The sequence below is a fragment of the Ochotona curzoniae genome, unplaced genomic scaffold, assembly GCF_017591425.1.
Source record: "Ochotona curzoniae isolate NIBS_2020 unplaced genomic scaffold, NIBS_Ocur_1.0 contig_2723, whole genome shotgun sequence".
NCBI lineage: Eukaryota > Metazoa > Chordata > Mammalia > Lagomorpha > Ochotonidae > Ochotona > Ochotona curzoniae.
The window spans coordinates 23,408,786-23,436,607 of record NW_024465573.1 but is presented as its reverse complement, the minus strand read 5'-3'; the positions used below and the strand labels follow the sequence as shown (position 1 = coordinate 23,436,607).

Below are 27,822 nucleotides of genomic sequence, written 5' to 3'. Positions count from 1 at the left end.
CCACCCCAACCTCTGCCCTCCATTTTCTAGCACAGAATCGGGGAGTCTTGCCGGACCTTTGACCAAAAAATTGACTAGTTTCCTGCCTAGGGGAAATGCTGGTTAAATGGTAAATTTCAGATTTAAACACATTAGATAGAGACATAATTATAAACATGAGAGCTCCTACGTAGCCTGGGCTAAGAGATAATTGAAAAGCTTGATTTCTCTCTAGCCTAATATATTTGTAAGAAATAGATATATTTGATCCCAGGACTTGACCAGGCATGGCATGTAAATCAACTAAAGGTAAGTGGAGTTGGAAGATGCCTAACAGGAGCCCTCTTAAAGGGAAACAGGCTAGGGAAGCAACAGCCTTCAGAAGTTGCCAAAAGGCAGGGGTACACATGTAGCCAACCACCTTTGTGTTCATCTGGAACAACATTTCCTATTTGACTTAGTCAGAACCCTGAAGCCCAGCCCCTAATCTTCTCTTCCCATGTATTTAGCTCTCCCTACAAGGACTCCAACACCCTGCACCTCCCTACGGAGCGTTTCTCCCCCGTGCGCCGATTCTCAGATGGGGCTGCAAGCATCCAGGCCTTCAAAGCTCACTTGGAAAAAATGGGCAACAACAGCAGCATCAAACAGTTGCAGCAGGTAATGGATGAGATAGAATGCATCCTTGGAGAAGCATGGGTAAGAGAGGACCAGTATTGCAGGAGGCCTCAGGCACTAAACTTCCCACTTCGTTCATATCAGCCCCACTGCAGTTTTACAGGTTAGAAAAGTACGACCTTCCGGTTTCCTTACTTGCCACTGTGTACACCTCTCCCAGGATCAAACTAGACTTCCCCTTGAAGGAACTAAATTGTTCTGTCTCCATAATCCACTGGGGAGGGGTTCCTAGGCTTGAGTTTCAGTGGGAAAGCACCAGGGAAGGTACTCGTAAGCCAGCCTAGCCTTCTCTCCTGATGTGGAGTGCTGGGTCATGTTGGAGCCTGCTCTGCATCATTGACCACATGGCATATTCTCCAGTTGGTATGGAATGGTAATCCCAGAGTGGGGCCAACGTACTTCTAGGCTTCCATAGAGAACCAGTTTCCTTTTGTTCTTCCTGATATCATATCAAGCTTTCAAATAGCCTGGGCTCCAAATACACTCCCTCACAGTTTTTCATTCCCTTCATACAGAACAGAGCATGAGTATATATAGTATACAGGTACCTATATAAATGAGTCGGTCATCAAAGACACTGTCCTCTGCGGTTGTTTCTGCCTATGAGAGCTTTGGGCAGATCTGAGTTGGCTGAGATCACTGTGTGGGGTGGGCCTGGCTGCATCCCATCTGTATTAACTGCTTCCCCTGCAGGAGTGTGAGCAGCTGCAGAAGATGTACGGGGGGCAGATTGATGAAAGAACCCTGGAGAAGACCCAGCAGCAGCATATGTTATACCAGCAGGAGCAGCACCACCAAATTCTCCAGCAGCAAATTCAAGTAGGCCCTCACTCTCTGCTTTCTCCGACTTGTCTGGAGTCTGCTTTCGGGCTGATTTGCTTCTGTCTTTTGGAGGAAAGCACTCAGGGCAAAGTGGAGTTACTTTTATGGTTGACTTGTCTTGAGTTAAGGTAATCAGACTTTGGTGTGAGCCATAGAAGCATAAATCCAAGTCACAGACTGTTCTGTTTCTTCTTTTCCTGAGAATAGCTCTGATGAGTCTTGAAGCTCACAACTTTTTTTTTCTTTTTGGACTTCCAATCTATGTTTTAGGACTCCATCTGTCCTCCCCAGCCTTCTCCACCTCTTCAGGCTGCATGTGAAAATCAGCCTGCCCTCCTCACCCACCAGCTGCAGAGGTAAGGAATCATTCTGTGTTATGATGCCATAGCCACTGCCTCTGGCTTGATGTCCTGGGTCTGACTCACATGGGAGATGCAGGGTTCCTTTAGTATTCATCTTGGAAGAAACTGTTGGAAAAACAGAGAAACCAATGTTACTGACATCCCGACTTCCTTGACCACTTCAGATAGCTTAAAGTGACCTGGCATCTAATGCGAGAGGTCTACCATGAACTTAGCATCTTTGAGAAGCCTGGTATCAGGGTGTTAATAGACTGTAGGAGATGGCTAATGTGTACCATAGAAGCTTATCAAAAGTAATAGTTTCTATTTTTTTGTGTATCATATGGCTGATTACATTGTCAGCACAAGAAGTTTCTTTTTGTGTTTTATTGTTTTTAAGGTTAAGGATTCAGCCTTCAAGCCCTCCCCCCAACCACCCCAACAACCATCTCTTCAGGCCTCCTAGTAATAGTCCTCCCCCAATGAACAGTGCCATGATCCAGCCTCACGGTGAGTGGAGGGATTCTGGTTGATCCATTGCATGTCCTGTGGACAAAATGACCCCCTCACAGGCTTGAGTGCCAGGAAGCATTTGACAGACAGAATAATGTAGGTTTTAGGTGTAGAGCTGCAGAGCTGCTCTGCCTGGAATTGATGCCACCAATTCCTAATGATTTTGTAATCGTGAAACCTAGGCATGTTGCTTCTGGGTGCCTCAGCATTCTCGGATGTCAAATATGAGAATAATAATAACAACAATAATCAATAGGCACATGTAAACCACATAGAATAGTCTCTGGCACAAAGCATTTCATAAAGAAAACACACTCTTGATCATATTTTTAATAAAGCTGTCTTTAACCCTATCAAATAAGAAGTTGCTACCATAGCTTTCCTTATCGTCATACCTCCTTTTGAATGTCCGCTATGCTTGTGGGCCCCTTTTTGTGGCTGGCTAGATGTCTGTTAAGGTGATGTGTTTTGCTGAGTTTGGGTCTTCAGGGACCATCACTTTGAGAATTTGTTAAGTAAACCACATAATTCAGGTCCCTTATCAATTTCCTTAGACAATGGTTAGGAGTCTGAATTGGCCTTGAGATCCTTTTTTCCTCAAAGCGGAGTCCCCAGACTTGCTGAAGTGGGGTCTGTGTTTTAACCAGGCCATTTGTATGTGCATTAAAGTTTGGGACGAGCTGCCTACTTGGCCACTCAGAGCATAATCCGTGGACCAGCGGTTAGAGAAACTTAATGAGAAATGCAACTTCTTAGAAGCCCACCCTGACCTACAGAATAAGTGTTGTAGGGGTAGGGCCCAGCAATCTGACCTTTAACAAGTTCTCTGGGATCATCTTACGCATGCTAAGTCAAAACTCTGCTCGAGACAGTGGATGGCTTGAGCAGTCTCATTGGCTCCCATTACTTTGGGCTGGCAGGAAACCCAGACTCTTGCTAACTCTCGTGTCCTGTCTGTCTAGGTGCTGCATCTCCCTCCCAGTTTCAAGGCTTACCCTCCCGCAGCACAATCTTCCAGCAGCAGGCTGAAAGCTGCTCCCCTCCTCCTAACATGGCACTCACCTGCTTGGGCATGCAGCAGCCTAGCCAGTCACAGCAGGTGACCATCCAAGTACAAGAGCCTGTTGACATGCTCAGCAACATGCCTGGAACAGCTGCAGGCCCTGCTGGGCGAGGCATCTCCCTTAGCCCCAGTGCCAGTCAGATTCAGATGCAGCACCGCACCAACCTGATGGCCACCCTTAGCTATGGGCACCGACCCTTGTCCAAGCAGCTGAGTGCCGACAGTGCGGAGGCCCACAGGTAAGGCCAACCTGATGTCACCTAGCCTTAACACAGGGAACCCAGGTGGGAGGAGCAGTCCCCTTAGCAAAACAGAGAGTGAAGGATGATTCTGACTAGGCTTTCCTCTTGTTAACTTCCTTCTGAGGATCAGGGAGGTGGGTCAGGGGTGCAATTGGAGCCTGTTTATGGACTCCAGATTAAAATGCTACTGAGAAAAAGGACAAAATAACAGATACCTTGACTTTATTTCCCTTTGTCAAGAAGTCATCTATCAGAGGAGTTGTATAAAAATGCCGATGCTCCTTATTTTTTGTTTTTTGGGGTTTTGTTTGTTTTTTCTTTTACATGTTTTTTCTGTCCCCATCACTCTTGTAAGAAATTGTTGTTTCCTAATAGTCCAAAATCTGTTTTAAGCTAGGCCAGGGTGCTGCCTTCAAGGTGGAGTTCAAGAACTTACTGAATAAATGAATAAGGGGACAGATTGGGGTGAAGCATCCGTCCTCCACTTGCCTGTCACAGCAGTTCTCTGTACCAGTGGGGGCGCTCCCTGCTGATTAAGAGTAGTAGCTATTACCCAGGGGACTCTGGCACTCTTGTGACGCGGATGCCTGGTACTCACTCCCTTTTGTGTCTGCAGCTTGAACGTGAATCGGTTCTCCCCTGCTAACTACGACCAAGCGCATTTACACCCCCATCTGTTTTCGGACCAGTCCCGGGGTTCCCCCAGCAGCTACAGCCCTACAACAGGAGCAGGGTTCCCTCCAACCCCAGCCCTGAAAGTCCCTCCACTTGACCAATTCCCCACCTTCCCTCCCAGTGCACACCAGCAGCCGCCACACTATACCACATCGGCACTGCAGCAGGCCCTGCTGTCCCCCACGCCGCCAGACTATCCAAGACACCAGCAGGTACCCCACATCCTTCAGGGACTGCTCTCTCCCCGGCATTCACTCACCGGCCACTCGGACATCCGGCTGCCCCCAGCAGAGTTTGCACAGCTCATTAAAAGGCAGCAGCAACGACAGCAGCAGCAGCAGCAGCAACAACAACAGCAGCAGCAGCAAGAGTACCAAGAATTGTTCAGGGCCATGAACCAAGGGGATGCTGGGAGTCTGGCTCCCAGTCTTGGGGGACAGTGTATGACAGAGCACCAGGCTTTATCTTACCAACATACTGACTCGTATCCCCACCACCACCACACCAGCCCCCAGCATCTTCTACAAATCAGGGCACCAGAATGTATCTCACAGGTTTCCTCCCCGACCCCAACCCACGGCTATGCTCATCAGCCAGCACTAATGCATTCAGAGAGCATGGAAGAAGACTGCTCGTGTGAAGGGGCCAAGGACGGCTTTGCAGAGAGTAAGAGTTCCCGTCCGTTGACCAAAGGTTGCCATGACAGCCCCCTGCTCTTGAGTACCGGTGGACCTGGAGACCCTGAATCTTTGTTAGGAACTGTGAGTCACGCCCAGGAGTTGGGGATGCATCCCTACAGACATCAGCCAACTGCTGCATTCAGTAGAAATAAGGTGCCCAGCCGAGGTAAGAGTCCCCTCAGAGTCCAAGTTCCGGGCCAGTGTGCCCTCATTCAAGTAACTCAGTAACGTTGCTTCGTTTTCTACAAGTATTCCGTGTTCCCATGGGGGAAAAGTGCCTCAGGAGCCCTTTGAGGTTTTATTGGAGAGAGGCCCAGAAAGAGTGTATATTGGTGGGCGTGGGGTCTATTTTCAAGATAAGGTGATAGTGCTAAGACAGGTAGCCCTTGCTGCTGCCATTCGGACAGCTCCCTTTAGCTTCCACAGTGAGCCAGCACCAAGGAAAGATGATTCACTGGCAGTGTGCTGGACAAGGAGTCAGAGCGCCTTCATCCTGACCCTTGTGAGTCAAGCCCTCTCAGCCCCATTTTCCTCATCTCTGGAAAATGAATGAGGTGAGTAACGATCCTATACAGAGGACTTAGGAAGGTGAAAACATGTTTGCATTTGTATAGTATGTTTGCATAAGAAAGGAAAAAAAGAGCAATGTGCTATAAATGTCAAAGTATGAATTACTGCTATTATTGTGGCCATTTCATTAATGAGCTAGATACAGACTAGATACAACATCATGAAGCCCATGTCCATTCATGCTGTTTCACCTTGTAATTAATGAATACATTCCTTTTTGTTCTGGAGGAGATCACAATGACCAGCAGTAGTGATATTCAAAACAGGTAGCTCCATTAGCATGACAGCTTTCACCCTAGACAAAAACAGGAATGGTATCTATCATGGTTCTTCCTGCTTATCACTCTTCACCACTGCCATCCAAGAGATCAGAAATGAATTTACTGGCCCAGTGCATAGCCTAGCAGTTAAAATCCCTGCCTTGAACGTGCCGGGATGCTATATGGTTGCCGGTTCTAATCCCTGCAGCCCTGCTTCCCATCCAGCTCCCTGTTTGTGGCCAGGGAAAAGCAGTTGAGGACGGCCCAAAGTCTTGGGACCCTGCACCTACGTGGGAGATTCGAAAGAGCTCCTGGCTCCTGGCTTCAGAATGGCTCAGCTCTGGCCTTTGTGGCCACTTGAGGAGTGAATCATTGGATGGAAGAGCTTTCTCTCTGTCTCCTCCTCTCTGTAAATCTGCCTTTCCAATAAAAATAAATAAATCTAAAAAAAAAAAAAAAGAAGAAATGAATTTACCCAAAAACTATGCAGTCCTGAAACTGAACATTTCTTCTTTTATTCCCTCACAGAACTACTTGAATCTCCCATCTTGTCCTTCAGGGTCAGCATGCAAAATTCAACTCCGTTAGACTCTAAAGCCCAGAGCAGGATTCAATGTCTTATTCTAAAGTGACCTGTGTGCAGAAGACTTGGTTGTGCTATCATGCATTGATAGGGAAAGGTGTTTTCATACAATGCCAAATAAATGTTGGCCTTGTGAATAGAAGGCATCATCCAGCTCAGAAATCTGCCCCAGGCAGTTGTGTTGTGTATTTTCAGGAGAGAGTTCACTGTATTTTCAGGTGGATACATGTTGCTGTGTCTACTTGGTTTTCAAAACCAGTTCATATGTGGAATGGATGACAGGCATGGGGGGTAGGGGTGTTTTAGAGTTGGGAAACAAAAAACTAAAGAGAACTAAAGGATTAGACTTTTCTGGGTTTTATATAGCAAGGCAGAACTAAGGGCAGGATAGGGAAATTGCAGATTTCAACTATCCTAGGAAGACTTGCACCATGGGTAGTATGTTAATCCTCCATCTGCAGTGCTAACATTCGATGTGGGCACTGGTTCAAGTCCTGACTGCTCCACTTCTAGTCCAGCTCCCTGCTGATGTGTTTGGGAAAGCAGGGGAAAATGGCCCACATCCTTTAGCACCTGAACCTATGTGGAAGACCCGGAAGAGGCTCCTGGCTTCAGACTGGCCTAGCTCTAACTGCTGCAGCCATTTGGAGAGTGAACCAGTATATAGGTATATAGAATATCTCTCTGTTCTTTCTGTAACTCTGCCTTTTAAATAAAGATAAATAAAATCTTTTAAAAAAAAAAGAAAAAACATATGAGAGACAATCAGATGTGGAGAGATCTTCCATCTGCTGACTCACCCCTCAGATGCTTGCAGTAGCCAGGGCTGGGCTGAAGCCAGGAGTCAGCCTGGAAATGACTTTGGGTCTCTCACATGAATGATAGTGTCCTGTGACCTGAGCAATCACTGCCTCCCAGAGTAAGCGTTAGTGGGAAGCTGGGGTCGGAAATGGAGCTGGGTCTTGAATCTAAGCACTGTGACTCAGGATGTGGACATTCCAAACAGCATTTTAACCACTGCATCAAACACCCATGCTTAAGAAAAACTTTCATAAAAACTTTATGGAATATGCTCTGCCCCTTCGGCCACATAGGAACTTCCTTTCTGGGAACACTGGAGCAGAGATGAGATGGTCGGTATTGGGGGGACTATGGGAAAGACTCCTGTGGCCAGAAGAGGTTCCGACATATTAAGCCTGCTGTGGTTTGGCTAAAAAGAAGGATACTAACATTCACCAGGCATCAAACATTTTTATATGTGAATTTATTGAATCCTCACAACAATCTTAAACAGTAATAACTCTTGCTATCGCTATTTAACAATGAGCATAAGTAGCCTGACTCCAACACCAAGAGCTAGTAAATGGTAGCTGAACTTGAGAGCTACTCAGTTCACTCCAGCAGATTCACACTGAGCATGGCACTGTGGAAGAAGCAACCCTGAAGCAAGCAACACTCCTCTTTCTGTCCCTTCCTACCCTGGATTGCTGTAGTTTTAAATACTTTTTGAACCACTTGTTTTCAAAAATTATTTACTGTAATTCTTTTTACGCTTCCTTCAGTGTGCAGTACACAAAAAAGGAGAGAGCTCATATTCACTGCTCCCTGCTTGTCAGAGGAGCCCTCCCCAGGCAAGCGTGCTGGGCTGGCTGGCACCTACGGTAGGCAAAATGGGAGGCAGGACAGATGTGATGGAAGCATCAGAAGAGAAAGAAGTTAGCTGTGAAGCAGAGGAAAAGGGCAGGTCTCCGGCCTTAGTATGTGAAACAGCTGTGGGCAGGGGAAGAGGATTTTGCTGTTGGAAATTTGTGGGAGCAGACTGAGCAAAGAACAGCGATAATGGCTCAGGGAAGTCTGGGAGCACACAGCGAAGGGCAGAAGTGTTCTAAATACCAAGTATTGTCTAGCTAGACAACAGAGGCACACTGCTTGGTTCTGCTAGAGTTTCAGATCAGCTGCCAGCCTTGGTGCCTTTCTATCGAGTACAAGGACTTCAAGTCGATACTTCGTAGTTATGATAAATCTGCCCTACTCCTTCCTCTAGTTGGTTTCCCACCGTTGACTGCCTCCCTCTCCTTCTTTCTCCTTGCATTCTGACATGCATCACCAGCACTGCCACTACACCTTGCAAAAATTGTTTTTGCTTTCTGGAAATAAGTATTATTCCAAAAGATTTCAGTTCAAAATTACCCAGTCTAGTTTCTCCGGGGTGTCTTCCCCTCCTCTCCCAGTGTACTTTCATATTTCCCTTCTGACTATTTTTTTAGTTGGAAAGATAGATTTACAGAGAGGAAAGACAGAAAGAAAACTCTTCCAACTGCTGGTTCACTCCCTAATGGCCACAGCTACTGGAGCTGAGCCCATCAGGAGCCAGGAGCCAGATGCTACTTCCAGATCTCACATGGGGGCACAGGGTCCCAAGACTTTGGACCATCCTCTACTGCTTTCTTTCCCAGGCCACTATCAAGGAGCTGGATGGAAGGTGGAATAGCAGGGACAGGAACTGGTACCCACATGAGATTTTACTGCTTGCAAAGGCAGGAATAACCAATTGAGCCATTATGCTGGGCTCCCCTCCTGACTTGTGATACGAACTTTTTTTTTTTAAGATTTGTTTATTTTTATTGGAAAGGCAGATAGACAAAGAGGAGGAGAGACAGAGAGGAAGGTCTTCTATCCAATGGTTCACTCCCCAAGGGCCGCAACAGCTAGAGCTGAGCCAATCTGATGCCAGAAGCCAGGAACTTCTTCTGGGTCTCCCACGTGGGTGCAGGATCCCAAGGCTTTGGGCTGTCCTTGACTGCTTTTCCCAGGCCACAGGCAGGGAGCTGGATTAGAACTGGTGCCCATATGGGATCCTGGTGCATTCAAGGCAGGGACTTTTAACTACTACGCTATCTTGCCGGCCAATATGAGCCCTTCTAAAAGCTGTCATCTTCACTCTAGCCTTGATTATCAGTGCAGTATAGTAATGTTTGCCTTCTTTTTACCCAGTTTACTCTGAACTCTTTAACTTAACCATAGAGTAACCTTTTCTTGCTTTATTGCTGAAATTCTTCCTACCTCATTCTAGAATCTAATCATTCTTGACATTTTGAGAACCACATATGCATATAACTATCTTTAGCAAATAAAATTGCATGTTTATGAAGATATGTGTTTTGAATTCAATATAGTGAAATAATGCATTAGAAACATCAGATGACCAAGGAAAGCTCAGTGCCTGCTGCTCTAGTTAAAATTCCCTTTGGGGATGTACATCTACGTGTTGAAAATGATTTCTTATGCCAGGGCATTCCTGTTTTCTTTCCCTGAACAGTGTGAACTAACTAGATGCTCATGGATCTGTCATGTAACCGGTCTTCCATTTTTCATCTGTGTAATGAGGGGTGTTGAATGGCTCCCTGAGGAGGAGCCTTGAGTTAATGTTTGTATAATGCCTGTACCATGCTTAGTGCTTTCAGCTCAGTTGCATATTTATTTTTCAACACTGCCCTGGGAAGTCTTTGTTAAGATCCCCCTATGACAGTAGTAAGGAAGAATTCACGATCTTTTGCTGCATTAACTTGGTCTCATCCTGTTCTCTTAATCAGGAGGGCTATACATTTCTGCTTTTTCAAAGACTCATTGGACAATTTTATGTCACTTTTCCCAAGCAGGAATTACCATGCTGTGCCCTATCGCCCTGTGGGAACCCTGTGGATGCTCACCCTCATGTATGTTTGTGCCCATGGTCTCCTTTAATGATCCCTTCATCCTTGTGCACTTGCACTCTGGTCCCCAAATACCTCAGCTGTTACTTCCCTGGTAGAACAAGCACAGCACAATTTGTCACATCACTATATTGCCCAAGATTATATTGTAGATGCAGTGGAAAATGCAGAGACGGAAAGATCAGCCTGCCCCCACGGAGCTTGTACTCCACTGCAGGAAAGAGGACTTGCTCCCAAAGGGCTCTAACAAGAAGTGCTCTGTGCAGCAGCATCATTTCCTAAGAGGAAAGCTAGTGTGGAATCTCTCAAGGGTGGATGAACAGGGATAGCTGGTGGCAGCCGATGGGAGTCAGATGCCATCGTATCGGTGTTACCCATTTTGTTAGCAGCTGTTAGCCAGCAGCCATGAGGCTGGACACTGCCAGAGCGTTTAGTCAGAAGGTTTGCTTTGAACATAACAGAGCTACCTACATCCCTAAAATCTCCCCCTCTGCTGCTTGCAAAGTATCCATTTGCTTTCCTTCTGTAGTGTTAACGCAGGCTCAATTTTCTGACTTTGCAAATAAATGAGTGCAGCCCAGCCAGTTCTCACAGTGACAGTGCCAACTGCACTCATGAAGCGAACCCATGTCCCCTCTGAGCTCACTCAGCCTGTGTTATCCAGCCTCACAGAGGGGTGGGGAGCACGCTAACAGACTGGGATCACTTCTCAGAGCCTTTCAAAGGTCTGTGGCAACATGTCATTTCTCTTAAAATCCAGTAAATGGGTAAGGTGAGTCAACATTGACAGACTCAGTAGAGTTGTGCAAGCTGCCCTGCAGTTCCCCACACTGGGCAGCCATTGTGTATTGTCTTTATCTGTGCATTTTTTTCCCCTTGCATGATCAGAGGATCCTCTCACTCATAGCTTTACTTTGTAAATACTCAAGTATTTACTTGAGTAAATACTGGGGCTCTTACAGGTCATCTTTCCTCTCATTATTTATATGTCCTTCCGTGAGCCTGACAGTTCTTCTGGCTGCTAAGTTGGCATAAGGGATGCCAAAATTACAGTGAAAACTCATGCTGCTTGGTCAATGGACTGGTCTACTTAATACCCCCAGGGATCAGTAGATCTCACACATAACATATTACAAGAACCTCTAGAATGAGACTCAACATTCTGACTAAAAGTAATACTTTATTTTATTAAGGATTTTTTTTTAAGATTTATTTATTTTTATTGGAAAGGCAGATATGCAGAGGAGGAGAGACAGAGAGGAAGATCCTCACTCCCCAAGATGGTTCACTCCCCAAGTGGCCGCAAAGCCAGGAGCTCTTCTGGGTCTCCCACGCAGGTGCAGGGTTCCAAGGCTTTGGGCCATCCTTGACTGCTTTTCCCAAGCCACAAGCAGGGAGCTGGATGGAAGCAAGGCCGCTGGGATTAGAACCAGTGCCCATATGGGATCCCGGCGCATACAAGGCGAGGACCTTAACCACTACACTATCGCAGTAGGCCCAAGGATATTTTTAGAAGTTGTGGAAAATGAAGCAAAGATTTTTAAATGCTAAACATTTTAATTGCATGTATAATTTTTTTTTCATAATACACATATTCATAAACTCTTTGAGACCTTTCTTGCATGTGCCTTCACAGTTTATTAAATGCTCCTTTATATGTATTCTTTTTTGAGCTCCTAATAACCCTCATTTTTTAGACATGGAACCTCAGGGCCAGGAGAGGTTAAATGTGACCCAAGTCCATTCACTCTGGTGGTGACGGGGCTGCATCCTGACCTCAGAATTCTGATTTCTTAGGCTTACATTCCTTGTGTCTCCTTGCCGCTGCTTTGTACCTTCTGAGCATGTCTGTTCCATGTCTCTGACCCATTGGTTATACTGAAACCTGCACAGACAGCCTCCCAGCTCCTGCTCATGTACTACTTTAACTTCTGGTTTTTAAATCACATTTTTTCTCTCCTAAATCAGAGGTTTCTCTGAAAATAAAGTTCTAGTGACTCATTTGTTTATTAATGTGTGGTCAGTTGTCCCCATCATTCTATAAGTAGGGTTCTGTGATGAAACCAATTTCCTTATTTGTTTTTAGCATGTTAGGCCATCATCCACGTAAAAGGAACATTTCTGAAATGAGTAGACATAATTTAGGTCTGTTGAACTTTTACAGAATACTAAGTTCTTTTTAAGCTATCTACACAGCTGCAGAGTGGCTTCTAAATCCACAGGTTGAGATCCAGGGGAGCTAGAGAACTTTGCTTCCGTGGGAAGTCTCCCCGAGCCCAGAGCTGGGCTGAGGGATAAGAGGGGCTGGTCAGGCAGGCTCAGCATGCAATTTGTAAAGTGAGAACTTCCTATGTCTTAGTGTTACTTTCAGTTCTGTGGGTGTGTGACCTGAAGACTAAGAAGCAAATACACAGGGAGGGTCAGATCTATGTGACTTTCCCAAAGGCAGAGCCACAAGGAGGGTAGGTGTTTGAGTTTGAAGAAAAATCCCATTCTCAGTAATAAAAACAAATTCAGAAATAGGGAGGGAGAGTGAGACTTAGCTACATGATAGAAAAATAAAAGCACTTGAGGTCTCCAGAAGGGAAAGAGCCAGGACTGTATAAATTTTCTTTTAAGATTTGTTCAATTTTTTTTTTTTTGAAAGGCAGAGCCAATTTCCAGAAAGAAGGAGAAAGAAAGATTCTTCCATCTGCTGGTTCACTCCCCAAGTGACCACAGTGGCTGAAGCTGAACTGATCCAAAGCCAGGAGCCAGGAAGTTTCCTCTGGGTGTCCCACACGGGTGCAGGGTCCCAAGGCTTTGGGCTGTTCTCGACTGCTTTCCCAGGCCACAAGCAGGGAGCTGGAAGGGAAGTGGAGCTGCCGGGATTAGAACCGGTGACCATATGGGAACCTGGTGCTTGTAATGTGAGGATTTAGCCATTGAGCTTTCACACCAGGTGCATACATCTTGTTAATTTTGCCATCCCCTCCTGTTTGACAATGATCCTTTTAAAAAAATATTGAAACAGGACAGTGCTTATGTTTGTCTTTGAGAGAACAAAAAGGAGAGGCAGCTGTGAAATTTTGCATTTATCTTTACTCGGGCTTAGAATGTAGGAACTGGAAAGTATTTTTGAGTAAGAAGCCACTCCTCATGTGGCTTCTTGGCCTAGCAGAGAGAATCAATACCTCCTCACTCCCACAGAGCCAGTGTTGCACCACTTCCTGCCAGTGGTTTTGGTTGGCCCTGAGGCCAACATGTGAGCTGTGCCCACTTTCAGAAATTGGGCTGAGTGGGTAAGATGGGTGAGCTAATTTCAATAAGCAACTCTTGGTGTAGGTTTTCTTTTATCCTCCTTTCTCCACAGGCTTTTGGCTTTTGGCTTTCAGTAGCAAAATAGCTGGCTTCTGTTTGTTCCATTGACCTCACTGCTCAGGGAATTTTCGAAAGATTTCTCACTTGTCTTTATCCTTGGTAGCTGGGAAGCTCTCCCATCCTCTGCTTTTTTCCCCTTGCACTGAAATGCCTTGCATTAATAGCAGTGTGCATGTCAGGCAGTTCTCTTCTCCTTCCAGTCCTACCTCAACCCCTAAGTCTGGGCCAGAATTTGATCCTCCCAGGAGATCCGTTGAATGTAAAGACAGACAACTCTTTACTCACTCAGGCAGGCTGTCTGACTTTGAGTGTTCAAACAGCTATTGAAACAGCACAGTTAGCATCAGAGCTGGATGTCTTATTAAGAATTCTTAAGTTTGGACTTGCCGTGGACTGGTTCATTTAGAGATAAGCCCAAGGACCTTTTACTCAAGAACCAGTCCAGCATAACGTGTCCAAGACACAAGTTTTCTTGACTCAAAAGTGCTACTTATCAAGAGGATCCTACCGTCCCAGGTGTTGATTCCAAGATTCTTCTCAATCATACTTAATCAAGAATACCCATTCTTAAACTGCTTTCTCTTCAAGCTCCACTCCTAACCCAGAGTAAGAGAGCATTTATTAACAGCAGTTCTAAAAATGATTAAATATTGGATAAAGGGCAACATTCTAGAACATGGATGCTTCACAGACATGCGCAAGATTCAGTCCTTTCCTTCCCTCAGAGAACTCATACCAGCCTTAATGCTATAACGTTAAAGTTGTCAGACTACTGAAGTCTTCTGAAGTTTAAAGGAGGAAACAATTTCTGTATGCCACAAAGTTTTGTAAAGATGACAACATTTGAGGTAAGCCTCGTAGGATGAGTTGATTTGAGTTGTCATGGATACAAGTAGCAAAATCAGGCATTTCCAAGGTAGAAGGAATAATGAGAGCAAGTGTACAGAATTGTAGATGGGTGGGGAAGAATCATAAGTGGTTCCATTTGAGTAGAACTTAAAATATGGAATGTGCAATACTGATTGGAAGATATCCAGTGACATGTTGTGAAAGGAAGTGTATTGATTATGGAAAGATTAATCTTGGTTGGGTAGTCGTAAGGGGGCAGTTAGGGGACAAGTATGGTAGTCCAGGCAAGAGGTAATAGGGCTTCAGTTAGATTGAAAAGAAGGGCCAAAATGACAAGCTTTGTTAGATTGCTTATAGACTTCAGGCTGTTGTGGACAAGAGTACAAGACCAGTAGTGACTGACAGTTTTTATCTAGACACTTAAGAAAATGAGGCACCCAAACCACAATATCTGAAGGAATAGCAGGCTGTAGGGAAAGTTAGTGGGTGTGCAATTAGACATGGGAAGAATCATGTGCCTGTTGGATAACCAAAAAAGGATTTGTAGGAAATCGTTGGAATTGGGAATCTGAAACTTAAAAGGCAGTATAGTTGGGGACTTGGATGTAGAAAGATACTGTCCAAGAATGTGTGGAAGGAGGGAAGGTCATGGACAGAAGTGAGAAGAGATCTCGCTTAGAAAGGATTTGAAAGCAACAGTTAAAAGGGTAGAAAGGAGAGGAGCACGATGTAACACAGAAGTAGCAGCCAAGAAAGGAGAGAAGGGGTGTCTACAGAATGGAAGCCAGCCATCCTCATGGGCAAGAGGTTTCTAACAGCTCAAGAGACCCATCCTTCTGTGAATCTGGGTTTGGGAATAGAGCCTAGCCAAGTCTCCAGAGGAATAAACAAAAAAAAAGATTCTGTGTGATCCAGCCAGCCTCCTTTTATAAAGGGACTCGCATTTTCCTGTAGAAATCTGTTCAGAGACCTAGCGGCTAAAGTCCTCGCCTTGCACATGCCAGGATCCCATTTGAGCACTGGTTCTAATCCAAGCTGCCCCACTTCCAGAGCTCTCTGCTTATAGCCTGGGAAAGCAGTCAAGAATGGCCCAAAATCTAGGGACCCTGCACCCATGCAGAAGAAAGAGAAGAGGTTCTGGTCTCTTGGCTTTGGATCAGCGCAGCTCTGGTGATTGTGGCCATTTGGGGAATGAACCATTGGACGGAAGATCTTCCTCTGTTTCTCCTCCTCTCTGTATGTCTGACTTTCTAATGAAAGTAAAATAAATTTTTAAAAAAAGAAAAGAAATCGGACCAGGCCAGGCACCTCTGAGCATGAGTTGGGTGAAAACAAGCAGGTGCTGGTCCTCACCCTCACTTATTGCCCCCTTGCCAGACGTGTTTTCTTTGATGGGAGCTTGCAGTGTTGGAAGGCTCTACCCCGCTGACCCTGTTCTACCCTGTCTCCTCAGAGTCTGTCCTAGGGAACTGCATGGATAGAAGTTCTCCAGGACAAGCCATGGAGCTGCCAGACCACAACGGACTTGGATACCCAACACGGCCCTCAGTCAGCGAGCACCACCGGCCCCGGACCCTCCAGAGACACCACACAATCCAGAACAGCGACGACGCTTATGTATGTTGGTGCCCTGCTGCCCTTCCGAGGTGGGATCCTGCCAATCTCAACTTGAAAACGCAGTTTAGTCGTGTCCCTCAGCTCCTCTCAGAGCACCAACAGCACCGAAGTGGGTCATATATATATATGTGTGTCTAAAACACAAAGCACAGCATACCCCTTTGGTACTTCAGAAGGAGCCTGGGGTGTTTTCTTATTTCACCCATTGTCAGGACTCTTCTAGAGGAAAACAACTAAGGGGCACCTGAGCTTGGCACATTCTCTGGAGCCTTTCTTTATATGTCTTTCTTTAATTGTTTTCTAGGTGCAGCTGGATAACCTGCCAGGAATGAGTCTCGTGGCTGGAAAAGCCCTTAGTTCTGCCCGGATGTCAGATGCTGTTCTCAGTCAGTCCTCACTCATGGGCAGCCAGCAGCTTCCAGAAGGGGAGAGTGAGGGTAAGCGACCTTAGGGACAGAGGACACTAGAGAAGTCAGCGAGAGGGCTTTCCTGCTGTGTAGGTCCACAACTGTTCCCTGTTCTGTACAGAGAGTTCAGGGAGAAGCAGAGCCCCAGCGGGCTCTTTCGTGACTGCCTCTAATTAGAAGGCATTATGTTCTAATGGAGCATTTTTGCTCTCCTGAGAGCTAGTCCAAAGGTGCGGGCCAAAATGGTAAAACATGGACACCACTTTTGAAAAAAAAAAAAAGATTTATTTATTTTATTGGAAAGGCAGATGTGCAGAGAGGAGAGACAGAGAGGAAGATCTTCCATCCGATGATTCACTCCTCAAGCGGCCGCAATGGCCAGAGCTGAGCCATTCCAAAGCCAGGAGCCAGGAGCTCTTTCGAATCTCCCACGTAGGTGCAGGGTCCCAAGACTTTGAGCCATCCTCAACTGCTTTTCCCTGGCCACAAGCAGGGAGCTGGATGGGAAGCAGGGCTGCAGGGATTGGAACCGGCGACTATATAGGATCCCGGCACGTTCAAGGCAAGGGCCTTAACCATTACACTATTGCGTCGGGCCCTGGACACGACTCCTTATAAGCCCTACACATAAGGCACTTAACTTTTCTGGACCCCAAGTTCCTCGTCTATAAGGAGGCAAAAGTAATAGTGACTGCATCCTAAATTGTGCCATGAGGGGGTCAAGTATCCTGCTGAGGATAAAGTGCTTAACACATAACTAGAACACTCAGTGCCCGGGAGTGGGCCCTTCCCAACCCTGAAGTTACTGTGTCTTTCAGCCTAAGGAAGGTGAAATATTCTTTAATTTTTTTTTAAAAAAAATGTTTATTTGAAAGGCAGAGTTAGAAAGAGAGAGAAAAAAGAGGAGAGAAATGTTTCATTCAGTGGTTTATTCCCCAAATGGCCACAACAGCCAGGATTGGACCAGGCTAGAGCCAGAAGCCTGGAGCTTCATGGAAATCTTCCACTTAGGCGCAGGGATCCAAGCACTGGGACAATCCACTGCTTTCCCAGGTACATTAGTAGGGATGTGATTGGAGGACATGAACCTGAGCCCATATGGGATGCCAGCATCACAGGTAGTGTCTTCACCTGCTGCACTACAACACCAACTCCAAGAAATAGGCTGTTCTGAAGGAACAGGTTCTTCTTTCTTACCTCTGTGCTGCAACTGATCCTGCTTAAAGGTGCTAAAGAATAAGGAAAAGAGGGAAACTGGGGGGTAAGTGTTAACAGCGCGGCTGGCTAGGTTGCTGCCTGGGGTGTCCACAGCCCATATCAGAGCACCTGAGTTGAAGTCCCAGCTACTCTGCTTCCCATCTGGCTTCCTGCTAATATGCCTGGGAGATCTCAAATGATGGCTTAACTACTTTGAGTCCCAGTCACCAACTTGGGAGACCCAAATGCAATGTCTCACTTCTGGCTCCTGCCTGGCCTGACAGCAGTGTTGCAGGCATTTGTGAACTAGTGGATGGAAGGCCTCTGTTTGTCTGTCACTCAGCTTTTCAAATATGCACTTTAAAAAAAAAAGAAGAAGAAATGACGAAATGAGCCATTTAGAGAATAAGGAAAGACTCCTGGGCCCCAGCCTTAGTCACTAAACCCCTTGAGGATCGTCCGTTGTTTGCTGGAATTGAGGGCTGTAGGTGCTCAGAGACTCTGCCCCCTCTTTCCTCATCCCCCATCCCCTCACACCCCTGCTCTGCTCCCTGCCCATCTCACATGTTCTCTTTGGTTTTCCAGAATGTGCAGTGAGTCTGGGGGCTCACGAACAGAGTGACGGCAGCCAGCACGTAAACTCCTCTTGTTACCCATCCACGTGCATGACAGACATTCTGCTCAGCTACAAGCACCCCGAGCTCTCCTTCAGCATGGAGCAGGCAGGCGTGTAGCAAGGAACAGAGTGAGTGTCGCCCACACCAGGGCCACACCAGCCACGTGGTCCAGCACCCGCAGCCGGGCCAGTGAGCAGCTTCAATCCTCGTGTGGTGGCAGTGCAGTGGTCCCTTGGCACGGCATTTACATCTTCCCTTCTTATCACCAACTGGTCCGATGCTAGTTTTGGGATATGAGCATAGTGGGTTTAGAACTAATGACTTGGTCCCTAGGTTTCATTCCTGGGCTCAGACGTGTGACCTGCCACGTTGTATTACAGGTACTGTCACCCTCATTGAGACTAGTGAGCTGTAGCACCAAAGGACAGAGGTGACTGACCTCTGACCAGCATAATAAGGCATGGACCTGAAGGATGAAACCCAGCAAGAATGCTTGGCCAGCCATATTTTTAAGACTACTGAAGCAAATGGTGGGCTAGTCCAGACAGAGGAAATATGTGATGAGAGGCCAGTGGTAGAAAGGGGTAAGCTGACTGGTTTGGCTGGAGTCATGTATAGGGTGCCTATATAGGGACTGTTAATTCTGCCTCTGAAAAACCTCTGCCTAAAAAGGCTTAATAATTAGAAGCCGTCTGGCAGGTGCATCTCCGGGCTTCAGCAATGCTAGGCTTTTCAGTGACCCAAGGTGGAAGGGAGCCTGCCGGAGTGTTTGAGTCTTTCCCTCTACACACTAACTGTCCTCTCTGCTTTGTTGCAGGTTTTGTGTACAGCTCGGGAATGAAAAGGTTGATTTTTAAACCAACAGTATCTAGCAGCGTTGCGCCAAATTGCCCTTGTGTTTCTCTTCACCCAGAATATCATGGTTCATTTCCTCACATTTGGTTCACAGTGTGCTCTTTGTTCTTTTGGGTTCTGAGGCGGTATTGCCATATTTGCTTGTATGACCAAGACACGAAGGAAATAAACAGGAAATCCATGTTCTCCATCTTTTGTGAAAGTGTATTTAGTGTATTTGAGTTGATGTTGATGGGTTTTTTTTGTTGTCGTTGTTTAATTTTTGGATTTGTTTGTACTTTTTGGGGGGGCATGTTTTGCTTTGGAAGTGTTTTTCTTTCTTTGTCTTTCCCCCCACTCTTTCCACCTCCTTCCCTTTTCTTGGACAGGATAACTGAGCAGTTAGGAGTTTAGAGGCCAGGGGATCAGCTCCAACCCCCTTCCCAGCCTGTATCCACAGAGTAGCTTGCGTGTCCGTGGCTCATCTCCTGCAGAGGAAGATAGTAAAGGAAAACAGCCTGTTGGATCTCAGTGGCTGGGGAGCGGAGAGAGGTGGTGGTCATGGCCTCTGGCATTGGCAGAGAAAGAGAAACCCTAGGCCTCGAACCCAGGCAGGTGTGGAATGCAGAAATCCATGGGGGAAATGTGTGGCTCAGCCCCGATGATCTCAGTCCCTTAGCACAGAGGCTGAGAATGATCTGGAGCCGTTGGGTCTCCAGACAGAATGGCTCAGTTTGAGCGTCTCATTGGTGTCTAGCACAGCTTCCCCCTTGTGGCCTGGGAAACCCATTGCCTTTCCCGTCCTGGTTCTACATGCGGACTGAAGACCCACATGTGGCGCACTGTGCTCTCTGTCACCTTGCATTCTCATTTTTATATTGTGCTATAAAGAGGATTGCTTTCTCTGTGTGTGTGCGTGTGCACAGACACACAGACACTCTTGCTGTCCCCTTCTGGTCTCTTTGTTACGGGCAAAAATAGATTGTCTTGGGTCCTGCCTCTCTCCTAAACTGCTCCCCCTCTGCGCATCTTCAGCCCCTACATTTTAATTCTTGATCATGTAGGAATTTTTTTTAATAAATGCGGATATTATTGTTATTATTAGTAATAAAGACAAAAGGAGTTTTTATTTCCAAGAGAACTGTTGAAGCAGATTCTGTTGTGTTTGCATTGTGACTTGCACCTTTTGTTCAGAATGTTTTCTTTAGGCATCGTAGTTGCGCTCCTCCCCTCGCCAGCGGCCGACGCGGCCGTCCCCTCGCCCCGGCTGAAGCGGCGCCTCTGCACTAGTTCTCGCTTTTGTCATGATCTTGATTTCACTGTTAGAAACCAAAGTCTTCTCTGCTGGCTGGGGGCTGAGAGAGGATCTGGCTCATCCCTTTCTCATTTTCAGAAACAAAAGAGAGACGTTACACATTGTGACTCTCGACTTTCCTTTCTGGGAACGGAGAGTGAAAGGCCCCTCATCCTTCCTCGTCTCTCGTCCTGAATTTGCACAGAAGAAAGCGGGTGTCCGGCATGGCCATCCTGAGGTTGCTGGCAGGATCCCCATGCGCCTTGTCCTTGCTTCCCTGACCATGGCAGCTTGGTTTTTGGACCCCGTAGCCCTCAGGTGGGCTTGTGCAGTGCAGGGGCCTGTCAGCAGGGCCCTCATCCCCTCCACTGGTGTGGGGAGGGAGGCCACCAGCTACTCACCGGAAGGGGGCATACCAAGAAAACCCTAAAAGCTACTGTTAGACTTCTCGGGCTGGTTCCAAAGCTGGTGCCTCCCAACTCGCCCTGCCGCTGCCACAGGCTCAGCCTGATCTGTTGACGTGGTCCTGGGCGTGTGAAGCAGCAGCTTGCCACCCTCCAGCAACTGCGCAGATGAAAGCCAGCGAGCCTGTTAACCGTGCCATCTTGCGAACTACACTTTAAAAAAACAAAACAAAAAACATTGCTTTGTATTGTAGTAACCAAAATGCGCAGTATATGTTGAATGTATATGAATATACTATACTTTCCTATTTCTGTTCTTCGAAGTTGTCAGAAATATTTTTTTCCTTTCTCATTTATGTTGAACTGAAAAAGATTAAAAAACTACAGATTCCAGTTGCTATGAGCTTTTGTTATATTTGGGGGGAAGGAATGGTAACTGAGTCTGAAGACTTAGTAACGGAGTCAGGCAGTGGGATCCTGTGAGAATCCACACCAGATTATGTTCTTAGGTTGATGTATCTGCCTTGTGGTAAAGAGTCTAGTTCAGCGACTGATCCAGGCAGGCAGGAACTGGAGCCCTGGAGACTGAAGCAATCCCGGGCCTAAGGGTTGGGTCCAGAGGGTTCACGATCACGTCTTGGCTGTCGGTAGAAACCTGGACTTAGCATCACCCTGTGCTGCTGGACAGCCAGCATGGACTCTAGCCCCGGAAGGGTGCGTCTGAGTTTGCTGAGCTGGAGAGGAAACATTCCTTGAAAGGCTACCTGGGAACAAGTAGAGGGAAAGAGATGCTGAAAGCACAGGGCGATGGGGCCTCTCTGCAGCGGCCCTGTTGAGCCCGGTGATGTGATGCACACAAAGAAATGGTAAGGTAGCAGGGGAATGTTTCCTGTTGTTTCTCCTTTTTCCCTGGACTCCAAAGGGCAGGGTAGGATTTCAGGCAAAGTCTCAAGCATGGCCAAAGAGGTAGCCAGTGGCTGTTGTTGTAGGAAGAACAAATGGATTGCAACACCGGAAGTTGAGAGGGTGGATTTTAAAAGCTTTGAGTCCGCAGGGGACAGAAAAGATCCTTCTCAGAGCCTTCTAGAAATCCTGTGCTTACACGCCCCGATGCAGGACCAGGTGAGCCTGTGGATTCAGGGAGAATCCTTCCAGTAGCTTGGCATTGCTGCTGCATTGGGTCCCACCCCGTCCTGGTCAGCCAGCATAACCTCTGGGTTAGAAGTAGGGGAGCTGCCCTGAGACTGCAGTCCACTGTCTCTGTGCAAACCTGGCCATGTCTGAGCTGAGGATCACAGAGGCCATGTTGACGGAGCCTTCTGAGAGTTTTCTGACTCGTGGCCAGGCCCCACCCCCACTGCAACTGCAAAGATAAGAGCTCAGGGAGCTGCTGTGCCTCCCTCTTGAGGATCAAATATGAGCTGTGTCTTGGCCTTTGTCTCTTAAGTGGAGTGTAGGAGAGAAGCATGCCCACTATATTAGAACATTCTGTCTCAGGCTCTGCTCTAGCCTTCTGTCACAAGAGCAGCAACAAAATTGTCATCCAGGAAATAGTGAGTGGGGAGCATCTTTTTCTCCCCTGCTCTGTCAGAGTCTCCGGCTCACCTCGCATCCTGGTCCTCAGCAGGTGCTCTCCAGCATAATGTCCTGAGCAGGGGCTGCTCCAAGGTTCAGCGAGTTTCCTGAGCCTCCTCCCCTAAGGCCTGCAAGCTCACCCTTTGCCAGTCTGGTGACCTGTCCTTCCTTGTACCTGTGTCACTCATCGAGCAAGCATTTGATGAGTATCTGGTAAATGCCAGGCCTGCCAAGGGACAGAGTCCTCCCAAGGCTGACTGATCACAGTAGCTGAGACGTGGACTGTGAAACAATAATTCAGAGCAAAATCCACTTCTGAGCTGCATTCTGCACATCAGGGCTGGCACTTGATGACCTAGTTCAGAAACAGCTAGCTGCTTTGGAGACCCCAGCATTGGGGGTCAGGGATGCAGGCAGTGGGAACAGGGCTCTTATCTCCCCTAGCACTAGTCCAGTCCACGGGTACTTGCATCTCTAGCAGAAGCCTGGCACTATACAGAGTCCCACGGTTTTTTGTTGGTGTCTCTGGGCTTCTGTCCAGAAAGACTTCCTCTCCAGAATAATAGTGCAGGTGTTTGGACCAGCGGAAACCAGCTGTCTTACAATGGAATAGAGTCGACCTTGGCAAATCAGTACATGCAAAAAGGCAACCACATTCTTGGTCACATGCTCCTGCCTTGATGCCTAAAGTCCTTAAGACAGAAAGCCAATAAGCTCCCGATGGAGACCACCATCAAAGGATCAGACCTCTTGCTTCCCAGCTCTGCTAGCACTCAGTGCTAAAAGCTGAGGAGGGATGCAGGGCAGATTGCAACATCTCTGGGCTTTCTCACAGGCAGAAAAACAAAGGTAAAACCTAACTGCTAGGTGTACAGGAACAGGCTGCATGGACTGTGCAGGTGTTCTGACCACTGAAGAACTGTACAAATGCTAGATCCCACTGTGAGCCATAATTTTTTTCAGTAATAAAGCAATCAGAGGAATAATAATCTTAGTGGACTAACTAGTAAACTGCTGAGAATCCCACATGCCAGCAGAGCTGAGTGCCAACAACCTCCCCCTCCCGAAAAAAAAACCTTATTTTGGCCTGCTCCACACAAAGCAGTTGACCTGCATCCCTGTCTAAACCTCGGACAGCTGGGATGACCAGGTTCAGCCCTGGAAGACTGTTCACCCCGGCCACCGCCTTCTCTGCACAGCTTCATGGGTATCTAGGCCCAGTGCAGTCTTCAATCAAACGTCCCACACCTTGGCATCCTCACATCAAAGACTGTGTAGAGAAACAGGAAGTCCCTGCCGCCTTCCACTTCTGCTGCCAGAAGTTGAGGTCTTGAGCTGACGATGCAAGTGTGTTTCTGGGAATTACGCATATAGCAGAGCAGAGACTGTGATCAGGGGCTGCAGAATAGCTACAGTTACCTTTCTAGCAGTTTCACAAACCTGTTCAGATGTTGTGCTTAAAGCAAAAGAAATTTAGCATCTTCTAGCTCTGGACGGATCAGAAATCCAAAGTAGATCACACAAGCTGAAAAGCAAGCGTCAGCACAGCTGAGTTCTCTGTGGAGGCTCCTGGGGTAGGGGAAGGTATGCCTCACCTTTCCCAGTATCTAGGGAGAAGCTACCCTCATGCTTCAACTCATGGCCCCCATGCAACAACCACATTCCTTTTCCTCCCCGGGGTTCCCTGCCTGTGACCCCAGGTGTACCTAAGGATTCCTGTGACGACATCTGGTCCACCTGAGTCATCCTCACCCCATTGCCAGGGCCTGCACCACCCCTGCAGAACCCCTGTGCCACGTAGGACAACACAGGCAGACTTCCCAGGGAGGGATGTCTGCCTCCCACGCAGTAACCCTGACTGTAACCCGAGGCGCTGTGTTCTGTCACTCTATGTCACAGATAAGACACTGAGGTGTGGGGAAGTTATGTAACGACCATAGTCCCACGCAGCTGGGAAGAGGTGGGTAGGGCTGAGGTACAACCTTAAAGTTTTCTGGCCCCAAAGCCTTTTTAAGGCAGGAAGCATGAGGCTGGCTAAAGTGGAAGAAGCTTGGAGCCAGCCACTCCCAGGCCCGGCAGAATGGAACTGTGGCTTTAAGAACGTTAGAAAGGTTTCCTAGAGAACACCCTTGTGCCCTAGGTCCCAAATCCAGAGCTCTGAATCTGGAAAGCCCAGTTTCTGAATCTCTGAGAGATGTGATGGACCTCACTCCTCAGATCCTTGCTGGGAAGATGGTGGAGTGGGAAGAGGTTGGTCAGCCCCACATTGCCTCTCCATTGGACACTGACAACCTCCGTACCTTGGGTGCCCTCTGTGACCTGGGTGGAAGGGCCTGGCCCTTCCAAGAGAACCCTCACAAGGTGGCCCTGCAGACAGTGGGTGAACATACAGCCACATACGTGTGCAGGCTACCTCTGCAGCCTCCGCCATCGCTGACTATTCTGCCCCCTTGTGTAGATAAGAAACCAAGGCTGGGTAAGCTTGTGAGCCTCTGCTGGTGAGATGTGGACAAAGTGAGGTGAAAAGCTGCCCTCTTGCCACCTGCTAGTCCGGGGGCCCTTCTCCCTGGCAAACGGCTGATGTGCTGTCACCTGTGTGTGCGCCCAGGTGCACGTCAATAGCACAAAGTTACACACCTCCAGCATAAGGGCCTGCAGCTCTAGTGTAGCTCTAGTGACTCTCCTCTGATGTTGTGAAGTCCAGCTTAGTGTCTTAAAGGGATGACCCGGAGAGACGGGGAGAATTCCATTGTTTTGGAGGGGGTGCTACCTTTATGTGACAAAACTGAACATTGGTAGTTCCCTGTGGGTCTCCAGAATTGGTCTGGGAGTGCCAGAAGGTTCCGGAATCTCAATCTGGGCACCACTGAGTCTCTCTTACAGTCTCTCCAGGCAACTCCCTGACAGTGCAGGTTCCCAAAGGCACAATTGGCACAAGTTGGAAGGTCTCTGCAGAGTGTGGGCGGTGCTTATGGGTACCACGGAGGAACTGTGGCAGCCTGAGGTGGGCACAGGACAGTCCAGGGAGTCCCTGCATCCTTGCCCTGCCCTCCCCCTTCAGCATAAGCATCAAAGACAATGGTAGGCATTCAACCTCTCCCCTTCCCACCAACCCTGGGGCCTAGGAGTCTAGCAACCACTCCCCTCCCATCCCTCTCTGAACCCTTGACCCCCGGCCCTGCAGCCCCCACAGCTTCCTGTTTGCCCACTCTATTTGCCAAGCCCAAGGGACAGAGCTGATCCTTGAACTCTAAGTTCCACATGGCCAGGACCAGTGAGCGGTGACTTGGCCGGGGCCTGGCTGGGCTTATCAGCCTCCCAGCCCAACCCCTGTGCCTGGAGACATAAATAGGCCCTGGAAGAGCTGGCTGCCAGACACTGTCAGACAGCCCACAGCAGGTGAGGGAGGTAAGTGCAGGACCTGCCCCACCCTGGGCTCTGGGTACCTGGCTGGAGGGAGCCGGAGAGCAGCACCTGACTCCTTCGCACAGAAAGCCCGGTTCTCAGGCAGGCTCCTCTTCCGCAGGTCACACACTACTGCAGGATGAAAGCCGTGGTGTTCACCTTGGCTGTGCTCTTCCTGACAGGTAGGAGCCTCTGGCCCGGGGATCCCTAAAACCCTGTGGCCCCACCCTCCTGGGGCCCCAGGCAAGTGCCCTTCCCACCTCCCCAGTTTAAATTCCAGCTCGGAGCTGGTCTAATCCGGGGCCTCCCTTGCCACCACCCCCAGGGAGCCAGGCTCGGCATTTCTGGCAGCAAGATGAGCCCCAATCCTCATGGGACAGATTCAAGGATTTTGCCACTGTGTATGTGGATGCTGTCAAAGAAAGCGGCAGAGACTATGTGAACCAGTTTGAAGCCTCCACCTTGGGAAAACAGCTGAAGTAAGCATGTGGTCTGCCACCTGGGACAGGGGTGGGGGTGGACACACAGGCCTGGAAGAAGATGTGGGGGCCAGACTGCTGCCGCCCCACCCCAGGCCTAGATGGGAGAATGGGCACTGGGTTCCCTGGCAGGGTGACAGCCCTCCAGGACAGGACAGCCCAGTGCTGCCCATGTCCCACCTCTGCTTCTGTCCAGCAGTGTCTGTCTTTGTTCAGGACAATGGACAAGGCATAGACAGGCAAGGGTCCTCAAGGGCACCTGTCTCAGCCGTGTCCCCTCCTGGGTCTTCTCTGGTCAGCCCGTTGCTTATCTGTACAATGGGATTGGGGTGTGGGGGAAGAAAGGGAGCAACAAATGCGATGGTTGCCCTCTTGCCACCTGGTGTGGAAGCTGAGCCACACAACCACCGCACATTGGCCGACAGGTGGAGCCCAGGGCTCACCTAGGTAGTCAGGTGCCAGGTGCCTGGAAAGCCAGCATCTCTCAGCCCCCTTGTGTCCGCCCCCAGCCTGAATCTCCTGGAAAACTGGGACTCCCTGGGCACCACAATGACGAACCTGCGCGAACAACTCGGCCCCGTGACCCAGGAGTTCTGGGATAAACTGGAGAAGGAGACAGAGGGACTGAGGCAGGAGATGAACAAGGACCTGCAAGAGGTGAAGCAGAAGGTGCAGCCCTACCTGGACGACTTCCAGAGGAAGTTGCACGAGGAGGTGGAGCGCTACCGTCAGCACGTCGAGCCGCTGAGCGCCGACCTGCAGGAGAGCGCGCGCCAGAAGCTGAGCGAGCTGCGGGAGAAGCTGAGCCCCTTGGTCGAGGACCTGCGCGACCGCGCGCGCTCCCACGTGGATGCACTGCGCACGCAGCTGGCGCCCTACAGCGACGAGATGTACGACCGCATGGTCAAGCGCCTCCAGGCCATCAAGGAGGGTGGCGGCGCCAGCCTGGCCGAGTACCACACCAAGGCCAGTGAGCACCTGAGCGTGTGGAGCGAGAAGGCCAAGCCTGCGCTGGAGGACCTCCGCCAGGGCCTATTGCCGGTGCTGGAGAGCGTCAAGGCCACTTTCATGAATCTACTGGAGTCCGCCAAGAGCAGCCAGTGAGGGGCCTGCCGACGCCGCCCTGCGCTCCAGCGTTCAGTTTCCTAAAATAAAATCGTTTCCAACAATGGAACAGCGTTTTTCTTTGGGGGGAAATGGAAGCGGGGTGAGATGGTGCTGGAAGGGACAGTCCTGGACAACCCTGGGGTGTGGGCGTGGAACCGGGGCTCTGCTTTGGGGGTGACAGAGGAGTCTCTGGCCTAATGGAGGAGGGCCCGGTGGAAGCGACAGTCCAAGATCAAGCGCGGGGTGGGGAGTAGGGAGGCCGTAACAGCGGGTGCTACAGCCCTGCCTGAGGGTCGGGAAGCAGGGAGAGCTCTGCCAGGAGTAGATTCCCTGTTCCTGGAGATGTTCCCGGATGCAAGCTGGGCACGTGAAGCTGTGTGCCTACCTGGGCCGAAGGCAGGAGCCTTTGCCAGCTCTCTGGCTCTAAGCTGGATGGGGCGGGCCTTAAGAAGCCGTTGGAACAGGGAGGGTTCTGGCACATTTAAATGAGCTGCTTGCAGCATGCTCAGCGTGTTGCTTCCTCCTTTATTAATTGAAGACATGCTTAAGGGGCTGCAT

General features: G+C 48.6%; 2 protein-coding genes across 3 annotated transcripts in view; both read left to right on the top strand.

The window, feature by feature from the left end:
* SIK3 (SIK family kinase 3) overlaps positions 1-20,726 on the top strand; it is a 214,000-nt gene extending 193,274 nt beyond the window's left edge. Inside the window, exons 16-25 of one of the 2 annotated variants that reach the window (XM_040976992.1) lie at positions 489-639; positions 1,351-1,476; positions 1,750-1,835; positions 2,221-2,330; positions 3,296-3,635; positions 4,255-5,159; positions 15,782-15,945; positions 16,250-16,382; positions 18,135-18,298; positions 18,984-20,726. In XM_040976992.1, coding sequence (XP_040832926.1) covers positions 489-639; positions 1,351-1,476; positions 1,750-1,835; positions 2,221-2,330; positions 3,296-3,635; positions 4,255-5,159; positions 15,782-15,945; positions 16,250-16,382; positions 18,135-18,283 — 2,164 coding nt within the window. In that variant the 3' untranslated portion in view covers positions 18,284-18,298; positions 18,984-20,726. The remainder of the gene's footprint in view (positions 1-488; positions 640-1,350; positions 1,477-1,749; positions 1,836-2,220; positions 2,331-3,295; positions 3,636-4,254; positions 5,160-15,781; positions 15,946-16,249; positions 16,383-18,134; positions 18,299-18,983) is intronic. The other variant, XM_040976993.1, reaches the window with a different exon arrangement.
* Positions 20,727-25,817: 5,091 nt separating this feature from the next.
* On the top strand, positions 25,818-27,270 carry APOA1 (apolipoprotein A1). The gene is made up of 3 exons (XM_040977287.1): positions 25,818-25,860; positions 26,004-26,157; positions 26,667-27,270. Exons 1-3 carry the CDS (start codon positions 25,818-25,820, stop codon positions 27,259-27,261), a joined length of 792 nt encoding a protein of 263 aa, XP_040833221.1. The 3' UTR covers positions 27,262-27,270.
* The last annotated feature ends 552 nt before the right edge of the window (positions 27,271-27,822 follow it).